This window comes from Porites lutea, chromosome 1, assembly GCF_958299795.1.
Source record: "Porites lutea chromosome 1, jaPorLute2.1, whole genome shotgun sequence".
In the NCBI taxonomy this organism is placed as follows: Eukaryota; Metazoa; Cnidaria; class Anthozoa; order Scleractinia; family Poritidae; genus Porites; species Porites lutea.
This window is the reverse complement of record NC_133201.1, coordinates 14,470,803-14,483,196: the sequence shown is the minus strand read 5'-3', so window position 1 is coordinate 14,483,196 and position 12,394 is coordinate 14,470,803. Positions and strand designations below refer to the sequence as shown.

General features: G+C 37.6%; 1 protein-coding gene across 2 annotated transcripts in view; it reads left to right on the top strand.

Annotated features, from left to right (window-relative positions):
• The window catches only part of LOC140945741 (polyamine-transporting ATPase 13A3-like), a 65,770-nt gene that overhangs the window by 31,951 nt on the left and 21,425 nt on the right, over positions 1-12,394 (top strand). For both annotated transcript variants that reach the window (XM_073394800.1, XM_073394795.1), the window contains exons 20-29: positions 2,533-2,643; positions 3,062-3,215; positions 5,288-5,408; positions 5,735-5,859; positions 7,531-7,595; positions 7,972-8,076; positions 8,249-8,356; positions 9,005-9,084; positions 9,810-9,852; positions 10,224-10,298. In XM_073394800.1, coding sequence (XP_073250901.1) covers positions 2,533-2,643; positions 3,062-3,215; positions 5,288-5,408; positions 5,735-5,859; positions 7,531-7,595; positions 7,972-8,076; positions 8,249-8,356; positions 9,005-9,084; positions 9,810-9,852; positions 10,224-10,298 — 987 coding nt within the window. The remainder of the gene's footprint in view (positions 1-2,532; positions 2,644-3,061; positions 3,216-5,287; positions 5,409-5,734; positions 5,860-7,530; positions 7,596-7,971; positions 8,077-8,248; positions 8,357-9,004; positions 9,085-9,809; positions 9,853-10,223; positions 10,299-12,394) is intronic.

Below are 12,394 nucleotides of genomic sequence, written 5' to 3'. Positions count from 1 at the left end.
AATTTTGGGCAACTCAGATTTTTTGGGCAGCAAGAGAAAATTTGGGCAAAGCCTGTTTTTAAAGACGACTCCATGTTTATTTAATTATTTTGAAGACCTGAATATTAACCTGAAGTCGGCGTAATAATCCAGTTACATTCACACGAGACAGTAATCGCCTAACGTGTAATGAGTAATTTACATATTTATTTTTTTGTTATTGTTAGGCACCGTGCTGCACTGCACTAGCTGGAATAGGCTATCCAGTCGTGAATTAATTAGAATAAACTTTCGCATAACTTTCTAGAATCATCTCCACTCGAAGAACAGGGTGGGTCCGAAAACGAAGGAGTGGCTGACTAATTCTCAGTTTGAATTACGAGAAGAATCTTAATTCTTTTAAAAAATCTATCGAGTGGTTTAAAATTATTCGCTAATTTGTTAAAGTAGACCGAAATGTTTACAAAACCGCTATCAAGAGCGGCGCGATACACACTAATCAAATCCTTCTTTCTAGCAATCGGGCGGAGCTATCTCCACAATCTTTCACACACGTTTTAAAAAAGATTAAAAATACTTTGAGGTGAAATTGCATGTCAAAGGCGCTTCGTTTTCTACAAATAACGGCCAAACCTCACAATTTTCCTTTTCTTACCGTATTTCTAACGGTAAAGACTTCATCCCAAACTATCTCAATAAAGCTCTTACAGATTTTGCTTAAACTTTGCAAACATCGAGAAGAACCTATTGGCGAAAAAAGCTCCTGAGAACAATTTTGTAAGGTTCCCAGTGCCGAGAATTTTTAATTTTGCTGAAGTAAAATAGGTAATGGCGTGATTTCCATGCTATCACAACTCCGATCTCATTGAAACCCTGATCATGACAAATTTTCATCTACTGTGGTGGCAATTTTTCCTAATGTTTGTTTATGGCGACGTAGTTTGTGCTCAAACTTGGCATTGACCCTCAAAAACTGTTTTGAGCCACCTTCATACGCCAGTACGGCCTATGTTGTTGCAATATGGCCCTCGTTTCTTTTCGAATCTTTTGTAAAAAATTGGGACACTTGCGAGATTTTTCTGGGCAAATGGTTTACCGCCCTCCCTGGCAAAAAATTTCCCGTACGCCTATGGTCGCAGGTCCAAATCCCAGCCGTACCAACACTCAGGGACTTAAAATAACGGAGGAGAATGTACTGTCTTTGTTGTAACATCTATAAATGGTTAGACATTCTAGTCTTTCTCGAATAAGGACGAAAAACCATGGGCCCCGTCTCACAGCTCTTTCACTGTTCTGATTCTTGTGGACGTAAAATAACCCACAGAGCTGATTGTAGGGAGTAGGAGGCGCATACCTTGGTGGTGTGGTACAACCATTCATGGGCTGGGGTCGGATAATGAAGGGGTTGATATCAATTGGGACGTTAGTCCTGTTTCATCCCCTGTGACCCACTGTTTTGAGTCACCGGGTTGAGGCTGGGACAATTTGGAAGTGTTCATGGAGAATACAGCAAGCATTAACTATTAGACTTAAGGGTTTAACGTCTTTAACTTGCCATCTGTGTTCAGTTTAACTTATTGAATTTGTTTGTATCTTTGCCCATTGTTTACAGTCAAGCCACGTCAAGCGTACCCCCCAAGATTCGATTAATGAATTTATTATTCGAAAGTTGAATACGTCGGTAGTTGTAAATTTATTTTCAGATTCATCTCTGCATTCCTGCATGCGTAATGAGCAGTAAATTCACACGCGAGGTAGTTATGAAATTTGTACTAGCTCAGTTTACGGCTTGAATTTGATGTAAATGTCTTCAAAGCAATTTTACCCATTCAGAGATTTTCCTATCAGACCGAATAAAGAGAAGTTATTGTACAAAATTTATTGTTAATTATTATTTCTTACGGATGCAGGAATGCAGATTTGAATTTGAAACTGGTTGCAACAACGACTAACGGATTCATTTTTATAAAATCGATTCATTAATGGAATCTATAAGTGTACACGTGACCTTACGTGACTAGTTGCTCTAAGGTTTCTAGAATGACTGATTGATAACCTTATAATAAGCTCTAAATATTTGATTGGAATAACCCAGTAAGTCAACTTGTGGTTTCTGTTTATGGTGACCTTGGTAAGATTGACTAGTATTGTAATTACTATATACACGGACAACAAAGTGTATCTGCTAGTGGAAAAATTTATTCCTTTTTCACGAGTGTAAAATCAACGGACACAAGTACTGCTTCTTGGAGTGCAGTAAAAAAGGTTGGGAGCTTTTGCTTCCATCGCAGTATCTCATCAACAAATTGAGGTGTAAAACCCCAGCTTTTCAGAACTCACATTTTTTATCACGTAATCCGAGAGGCTCGTGTGATTAAAGGACCTTGATAATAACAGGGTTCTGATAGATCGTAACCTTCATTTAAGTTGTGGTTATTTTCTTCTGATTAAAAAATAGTTACGTTTCTTTCACTTTGCGCTTGTAGAAGAGCTCACCACAAACATGTGAAGATATATATGGGCTATGATTACTTGTTTTGTTGCTTTCGCTAGACCTTAGAAGAACCTGGCGAGGATAACACCAAATTTGACAACATTGTTCCTACCATTGTTAAACCAAAAACGGAAAAGGAATTTCATATTGAATCCGCTTTAGAGGGAAATGTGAGTGTTTCTTATTTTATCCCTAAAGCCCTTATATTAGCATGCATATCCTCCACACTGTCAGCTACACATTTCCTATTGTGCGGAAGAGAAGTTGACCGTTTTCACTTCCTGCTCATCTCCTTAATTCTCGTGACCTTTCTGTCTGATTACGCAGTGATATTGTTAGGAGAATCAAGATGCTGATCGCCGTTACGTGTTAAAGTGTTAGAACACTCGTTCATATGGCTTTTGTTTCAAGACCTTTGGGTGACTGCAATACCGAACGTGTTTTCACCTTTTTTTTTTGTGGAACTATTTTAAAAGGTTTTGAATAAAAAGGGACCACTGTACATATGTGAAGTGAAATGCAACCCAACCGCACGTATGAATTTTAATGCCTGAATGCATGGTTTTGTTTGTTTGTTTTTCACATTAGATTCCTTATGAGATAGCCGTTATTCGCCAGTTTCCGTTCTCATCAGATTTGCAGCGTATGTGCGTTGTGACTCGCACACTAGGAGATCCAAATATGGATGTGTATGCTAAAGGTGCCCCAGAAACCATTGCAAGTCTTTGTCGACCACAAACAGGTTAAACTTTTCACCTTTATTTGATTCTGTACCAAACTGCAGCCTTTGAAGTAAAGAAATATTCGTTTGCTATGTTGAACCCAACACGGCTGTTCGTTTTTGGTCCACTAGAAAGTTGATCCGTTCCAACCCTAATTTTGCACAGATTTTATAATCATAGCGTAGCCAACAGAAATTTTTTATTTTCTTGCCCTTAGCTCTCTTCTCATATATTCCTTATTATTAACAACTGAATCATTGGATAATGCCATTCTAGAGCTCTGACTAACTTAGCCATCGTGGTATATGAGTCATTAGTATTTACCAAATCAGTGAATAGCAATTTTCGCGCGTTTTGATTGGCTCCCGTAACTCAGAATATCCTTGCCTATCCAATGTTTTGCGACCGGAGCCAAAATGGCGTCTCGTTTTGAGACATTTTCGGAAGACGAAGTTTGTGCGATAAATGAAGAAGTCGTACGTTCAAATACCAAGAAGGCCACGCAACTTTGCTTGTCGGCGTTCACTGGTAGGAAGAAAATTAGTTTCATGCTGAATTTGCAACAAAATCGTAAAATACACTTGCCAAAATCGTCGAAATGTTTGTAAATTGTAAACAAAGTTCCTACTAAGTGACGTTTCTAAAGTAAAAAGAGTTACTTTTTTCATTTTTATCCAACTGATTTGGTAAATGCTAAAACAACTATCCCCCTCAGGGTCAGTGAACAGCGCCAGACATATACCTCGACGCTTCGCGTCTCGGTAGATATTTACACTATTCACCTCCCGTTCGGGGGATAGCCGTATATTTAACAATTATTCTTTGAAATCGAGGTGAATATTATTGTAAATATTTAGTGGCTAAATATTTACCGAGCCACGAAGTGAAGATGTAAATATTCCTAAAGCCACTATTCATCAAGATTGAAAAGAATAATTGTTTTAGTATATACACACGAAGTGATCTCAACAAAATCAGCGAGGAAACCATTAAAAAGTACGATTTGATTGACAGATCAGTCAAACTTATTGGCAGTTGTCAGCAAAATAAAACCTCAAACACTTTTTAACACTTTGGAGTCTTCTCTTACCTTTAAAAACTTTTAGTCCATACTTAGTTGCCTTTTTTGTATTCTCAGGCACAGCCTCCTCTTGTATTTGTGAAATTTCTACTTCTGAAACTTGAGCGAAACGCGAGTTTACGCCCGCCATTTTGTTTTTGTTTTGAAGATCACGAATTACGCATTATCCACTCGTTCGGAGGTGAATATTGTTGAATAGCCCGAGATAGCGAACCAATCAGATTGCTTAAAACACCAAGATCACTGAGTGTGTATATACTATTAAATAATATTTATACCATGCTCTCCAAATATGGTAACTGTACGCGTATGCTCATAATTAAAAACAAGCTGAAAATCGGTTGTTTTTGCAAAGTCGGGAAGAATTCTCGATATTTTGTGGGCGTTTTTAATAAAACAATTCTTGTACTCGCGCTTGTTGGATATGAGATGATTATAGCCAACTCGGCACTACGCGTCTCGTTGGCAATGTACCATTTCATATCCGACGTGCACTCGTGGAATAATTGTTAACTATATCATAGAGATTAGAGGGAGAGAGGGCAAGATCGCAGACTGAACGTTTTTAGTGCACTTCTTTTTTTCCTTGGTTCCCTCAATGATTGAGCAGAATTATAAATACTAAAATGGCCTTCAACCATCGACAATCCTCTATTCTCGTGCCAGTGATCTGCCACTCATAAAGTTTCGCTTTCTGCCAAAATCACCTGTTGAAAATCTGACTTCGTTTAAATTCAAAACGCAACAAAGTTAAACTCAATTGTGATAACACAGGATCAGTTATGTCCTCATGACTGAAACCATTCTTATCAAGTCAAAAGATCCTGTATGTGTGCTCCCACTGTTTTATTTCGTGTTTCTGAGAACTAAAATTTGCTCCTAGTCAAGTTGCGGATATTTCGCCCGTAGTGGAAGAAACTGAAGTTACTTAGAGATTTTTGGGTAAAGACCGTCTATGTGTGCGAAATCACTTATAGTTATTATTATTATTATTATTGTTTTTTTTTTTAGTTCCAGCAGATTTTCATAGTGTTCTTCAGCACTATACCATGAGGGGTTACAGAGTCTTGGGTTTCGCGTGGAAACCTTTGGATCCAAGGTTATCATGGCATCAGCTACATCGAGTTACAAGGTAACTTTATCCACTCCCGCTTTTGTTAGTATAATAGGTTCTTTTCTATTGGCCTGGTCTCTGGACTCTTGTTATGTCCATCCTGTAGTTCAAGTATTTCACTCTCTTCCCTGAATTCCGCTTTAGCTAAGGATGATGTAGCCCGTTTAGCTGGCGGGATTAGCGCGGGCGAGTGTAGAGTAGCTTGCGAGCTGTAAGGATGATGTATGTCCTTTTATGTTTTCAGTGAATTGAATTGGCCACAGTCCTCTTTTCCCGCCTTTTTGGCCCTGTTGTTTTAACCCATATTGATTTATATTCACGAGGTTACCATATTTCTTTTGTAGGGATCATGTAGAATCAAATTTAACCTTTCTAGGATTGTTGATTCTTCAAAACGCTCTTAAGCCCCAGAGCACTCCTGTGATTAGAATGCTTCATAATGCAGATATTAGAACTGTGATGGTAACTGGTAAGAACTGAATATATTGTTAACTGTGTAGTCTACGCGAGCCACAAATGTATTTTCAAAGATGAACTATATATGAATGAAGCGGCTGATCAATCCTGTGGGATTTGAACTCTTCTGCCTCGTAAACTCTTCCTTTTGCGGGTTTGAGGAATTTGTGTAGCAGACGTGAGAGAAATGCTCTATTTTACTGCTACAGGTCTGTAGCTTTTGGTGTAATGGGGCTATTTCTTGAGTATCGTACTGTACATTTGTTTACTGTGGCAGATTGAAGTATTTTGAGATATTTTCACTTGTGTCTATCTTACTACCAGGCGGTTCTCACTTAAATTGTAGTACTTCATGCCGATGATTTACTTCTAATATCTAACTCGGCAGAAGGTTTGCAAGTCTTGACAGACTATCAAAATACTGTCAGGATTGGTTTCTTAAGATTAATCCAACTAAAACAAAAGTTATTGTATTTCTGAAGAAAAGTAGAAAATCAGCAATAGATAAACACAATTGAAAACATTGAAATCGTCCATAATTATACCTATCTTGGAGTGAAATTTTCTGCCAAAGGAAATTTTACAAATCACAAGGAAAACTTAACAGAAAAAACAAAGAGATCCTTTTTTGCCGCTCGTCGTTATCTAGATTTTCTAACATTACCAATTCACATCATCAACAAACTGTTCAATACCCTTTTTTTCCCCCCAATTTTAACGTATCGCTCCGAAGTTTGGGGAATCTATGATAAAAGTGATTATAGCCGCTGGGATAAAGACTCCATTGAGTGGCATATACATTTTTGTAAGATGTGTTTAGGTTTAAACAAACGTTCACCGACTGTTGCATCGAGAAATGAATTTGGCAGATTATCTCTCAATTTACAAATAACAATGAACATTTTCAAGTTTTGGATTCACCTTGAAAATCAACCCCCTGACAGCATCGCTAAACTCTGCTGAAACATATCGGATAAAGTGGCCGAAGAAAATAAATTAGGTCTAATAAATAAAATAAATCTTTTGTGTACACAACTTAAAATTATCAGTTGACTTTAAAAACCCTTCTACTTTCGTATCCAAAGCTGAAAATAATTGGTCAAAACATCTAAAAAACCACCAGCTAAATTTGATAAGAACAAATAGAAAACTAAAATTCTACTCCATCTTTAAAAATGGAACAAATTACTCTGAATTCATCAATCATATCCGGAATCCTGAACATAGGCGTGTAGCTTCCAAATTTAGGATAGGAAATCATAATTTAAAAATAGAAACTGGAAGATTTACAGTTCCCAAAACTCCTGAAGACCTTAGAATCTGTGATCACTGCAACCTAAATTCGGTTGAAAATGAACTGCACATATTATTTCACTGTGATCTATATAATGATTTGAGAAAGACTCTTTTTATTAAAATCGACGACCGAAATGCATTATTTACAAATTACAATATCCATGATAAAGTCTGTTTTCTTTTTAACAATACTGATTCACATATCAGCAGGCTAACTGCTAATTTCGTCTTTCAAGCATTTGAAAGACGAAAGAAACATAATTAATTCTACCATTCCATTATATCTTCATTTCCTTACATGTAGCTTTTTATTGTTATTTTAATCGGTAACACTGGTCAGTACAAAATGGTAACGGTGAATAAACTTGTTGTTGTGTTTTGTAATCAGGTGACAACATGTTGACAGCTGTAAGTGTTGCTAGAGACTGTGGTATGGTTGGACCTACTGATAAGGTACTGTAGGGCGTCTCCACTCTCACTATTGTTTTCAAGTGCTCTTGTGAGTACTGCATATTCCCAAGAACATTTGAAAACAATAACTTTTGCAAAAATTTGTTTGCAAACCGAGTGTAATTATGGGGAATTCGAAAAATTACCTTTATTCAATAAGACAAAAATGGAGTTTGGATGGCGTCGAGTCCAAAAGTTTGTGTAGTCCTTGCGGTAAACTAGGATCCACTATTGCGTCAGCAGTGGAAACTACACAACCGATGAAAACATTAGACATTTGTTGCGGATGTATTTCAGTTTCAATTCATGTCCGTCGCAAAATTGTTTGTTTGTCTTTTACAAAAAGACCCCACTAAATTTGTTGACTGTTTGTCATCAGGTCATTGAAGTAACGGCAAAACGAAGCGATGATCATTCCTCTGATCTTCAGATTAAATGGACTGTTGTTGGAGAAGTTGAAAATAAAGACGATTTAGTATCGGAGGTAACGCATAAAACATTCACTTGCGTCTATTTTTTTCTTTCCAAATGAAGTATTAGTATGGTTTGTTTTTACCCACTATTGTCGCCATACTCCACTTTGAGAGTTTTATGAATAGTTAAGAATTTCTGTTGGTAATGTTATTACCATTTGTGTCTTTATTATGCTTACCTAGGATCAATGTGTTTATCAAACAAGATTTGGAAAATGCTCCTATCATTTGGCTTTAGCTGGGAAATCATTTGCCTTAATTCGGAGTCATAGGGCAGAGCTGTTCAAGAAGGTATCCAGTTTATTTCTTGCTTTGATTGAAGTAAGTCTTACATTACTTAAGTAAACCCTCCACCTTCAACAGTTTAGCCAAGGGCAACTTTATACAATGACAAACCAGCAGTTATGTCACCAGCAATGACCGGTCATTGGCAAGGAGCAAAGGATAACATCATTCAATCCCTTCTGATGATAATGATGCGTATATGTGCAAGTATAATGTGCTATTTAGTTTTTTAAGCCCTCCTTTTTTTCGTTTTTGGGCAGACGGAAATTATTCGTTTTAACCCTTTCAATCCCAGAATGATTAAGGATGGAGTCTTGTAAGGTGGTTCCAACTTCTGAGTCTGGAAGAAATCCTGCAGTGTGACCACTTAAATGAAACCTCTGTGGCAGCACTTTGACTTAGTAATATCTGTTTTTTAGCATTCTGCAAAATGAAATTCCGACATTTTATTGAATTTTCACTTTGGCCTTTTTTCAGGAGTGAAAGGGATATTGTCACCAAAAGATTCTTATATGTAAGCGCTAATTCCTTAGATTGAAAAAAGAAAACCAAGGTTTCCACGTTATTAACCTATTAGGAAGAATGTACGTATAAATCGGTGTTGGTGTTTCTTGCCTTTGATTATTAGTGTTATTAACACGGGATAATTTTCAGTTGATGATATCTGGAACGGTGTTTGCAAGAATGTCCCCAGAGCAGAAAACCCATCTTATTGAAGGATTGCAGAAATTGGAGTAAGTCGTTTACTGATTAATCGAGTGCAAATAATAACAATAAATCTTTACCCCGCGCCGCTGAATAACATGGACTGTTTTCATGCAATAAACCATCAGTTCTTCTAGTGAGCTTCCTTTTCTAAGAACGTGTCAAAGATATTTTTGTATGGTCCAAACCTTATTAAGTCATGTCTACATTGTTTAATTGTGCCTTGCTTGTGTTTTGCATGGCTCTTTACATAGGATCCTATATGCCTCTGCTGATTGTATTCGATCAAGTCGCTGATGTCACTGGCTTGTTTTTTGCCCAAAGACACGAAGAGGGTACCTACCACAAGCATTAAAGAAGTTATCCCAGATCTTTACCTCCGATATGTCTGTCAACTTGAATTCCAGTCAACTTTGTAGACATGTTGCCTGTTCACCGTTCAATTCAGTTCCTACGAAAATCTTTATTTGAGGATATCATGCCTTCTGAGCCGAAAATTACCGTACGAATGCTTAGCTTGCTCTATTTGAATAACATTAGTAATATTTTTTGCCTGTCTTTTTGCTGTAAAGGTACCGCTGAGTATCTTCGATAGACCTCGGGCTCACTCACGGCTGTGTTTAGTTAGTTTAGTTGTATGATGAAAATCACGCATGCTATATGCAATTCTTGTACAGCTGCAAGGCTTAAATTAAAAGATCTTTCATAAAATTATCTCTGTAAAATTTGATGGTCTTTGTTTCTCTTGTATTAGCTACTGTGTTGGTATGTGTGGAGATGGAGCCAATGACTGTGGGGTGAGACAACAACACGCATTCTTATTTATGATTATTCTTTCTAAGTTCATCGACGACTTTACTCGTTTTTTGAGTTTGAAACAGTTTGCAATGCCGACGTGAAAGAATACTATAACAGAAAATACATCTACACTTTGGTAATTGGAGATCGCCTCCTGCCACTAAAATCTTCAAGCTCTACCTACGGGAAGTCAAAAGATTCTTGTTACGAAGTGAAGTGGTCGCAACTTGTCCTCTAACAAAGAAAATTTTCACCTAATTCCCTCTTCCGATAAACAAACGAAATGCAGTTTTCTTCTGATTAGGAGACAAAACCCATACATTATCATTAAAACGTATTGCTACTTATTTATGCCTTGGTTTTCCTACAGGCGCTTAAGATAGCTCACGCAGGAATCTCGTTATCAGAGGCTGAAGCGTCTGTTGCGTCCCCATTTACTTCAAAGGTATGTTTGTAGACTGGTCTGTCGCATAATGTTTACCCAACAAATCACTGCTGACTGGTTAGCAAACCAGAGTTCAGAGCGGAAAGCCTGACTTCGATTCCCAGCCTGACAAAACACTCAGGGTCTTACTTAAATAACTGACGAGAATGTGCTGCCATTTTTTGTTATCTACATTTGTTTGTACATCCTAGTCTCGTCGTGTCATTGTATTTTTCCTTATCTGTTTCTTGTGAGACGGAAAAGACCCCACACTATTGTTCGTAAAGAGTAGGGAATGTAAACCCGGTACGTGAATCGTCTATGTGTGTGTGTTGCATTAGCAAGTCCACATCAACTTTCAAGCTGCCTTGTACGTATGGCTGCCTTGTCAAGAAAATGAGAGAGGCACACACTTGCGAAAATGGCAAAAATTAGGCGAAAATGACGTATTTGTTGACAATGGCAGAAACAGCAAAGAATCGCAAAATTGTTAACAAAATATCAAATGAGATGGAAAAGGTGGCGCTTTTGGCAAGAATGGCGTATTAGGCGAAAATGGCAGAAATGGCGAACAACCGCCAAATTGTTAACAAAGTTCCAAATGAGATGGCAAAGGGTCCCTTTTGAAAGTGGCAATTTTGGCGAAAATGGTGTATTTGACTAAAAGGGTGGAAATGGCGATCAACCGCCAAATTGTTAAAATACCGAATGGGATGGCAAAGGGTCCCATTTGAAAGCGGCGATTTTGGCAAAAATAGCAAAAATGGCGAACAACCGCCAAATTGTTAACAAAATATCAAATGACATGGCAAAGGGTCCCTTTTGAAAGCGACGATTTTGACGTATTTGGCAAAAAATTCCGAATACATCGATTTGTTAACATGCAGATTGTTGATTTGTATGGCTTGGCAAAAGGATTCCTTTGAAGATAAGTCAAGCTATCTGAAATATGTGAAGGAGGTGGAAAACATGCCCATAAGATAGTGAAAATGTTGCCAACATATAGATAATGACAAGGCTAGTGTAACCAAAGTTTTATTACTCTGTTTATAATGCTATTACCTCTAACTGATAATCTCTTGCGATTTGCAATTCGTCTCAAACAACAGTGCTTGTTTGGAGATTACCACCTCTTAATAATTTCTTCCACAATTAAAATTGGTGGAATGGTTTGCGAGTTGTGTTGGCTATCAGTGAATGGTACTTGTCGTAGTGTTTGTCGCAATTTACTTACCAAAAATTTCAAGATAGGTATCCTTAATTTCCTATTCTTGCAGTCGCTGTTGGAATTATGTTAAGAACCTGAATACTTAATAGCTAGTTCATCTTTATAAATTCCTTGAGGAATCCATTTTGCTTCAAGGCCACGCACAATGGGATGGTCGTTATTGCCTAGAGGGTCCATCCTCTTTGTTAAAATGGCGTTCAATCTTATATAAACGAGCTGGTTCATTGCTGTTTCACAGAATATGTAACGTGTGGTAAGGAGTACGCACTTGTTTTATCGACGGCCATGTTGAAATAGCCGATTTTGGTGATCACTCTGAGTAAGCAAAAACGATTAATGTCGTTTCCAGGGTCTCCGAGTTAATAGAAAGGGCCTGGTGAGGAGATACGACGAGCAGTGGCAGGTGAAGAAAAATAGAGGATTGTTTGGAAATGTTATGGCTTTTTGTCCTTATTGGATACCTGAGTGATGTTTTAAGAACGAGACAAACTTGCACAATACCTTTTTATATATTTGCTTGATGAAAAGACACAGAATTAGGTGCACATGCATGATTGGTGTTGTAATTTCAATTTCATTGTGAATGGCATAATATGCGTTGAAGTACGTTTCGTTTAGGTATACGTAAGGTAAATGAGCGAATTTACGCATTTCAAAGTGACGCACGCAAGCTGAAGAACATTTCTGCCTCACAATTTAATGGCACACATTGTAATGAGAATTGTCAGCAATTAGGATTGTTTAGGTCACATCAACCCTCAAAAGTCAGAGTGTGCATGGTAAGGAATCCTTATCATTTCATGGACTTGGAGGTTGTCTTCTCGATTTATTAGAGACCTTAAGCAACTTCGACGACGACGGAAGTGAAAACATGACAAAGAAATGAATT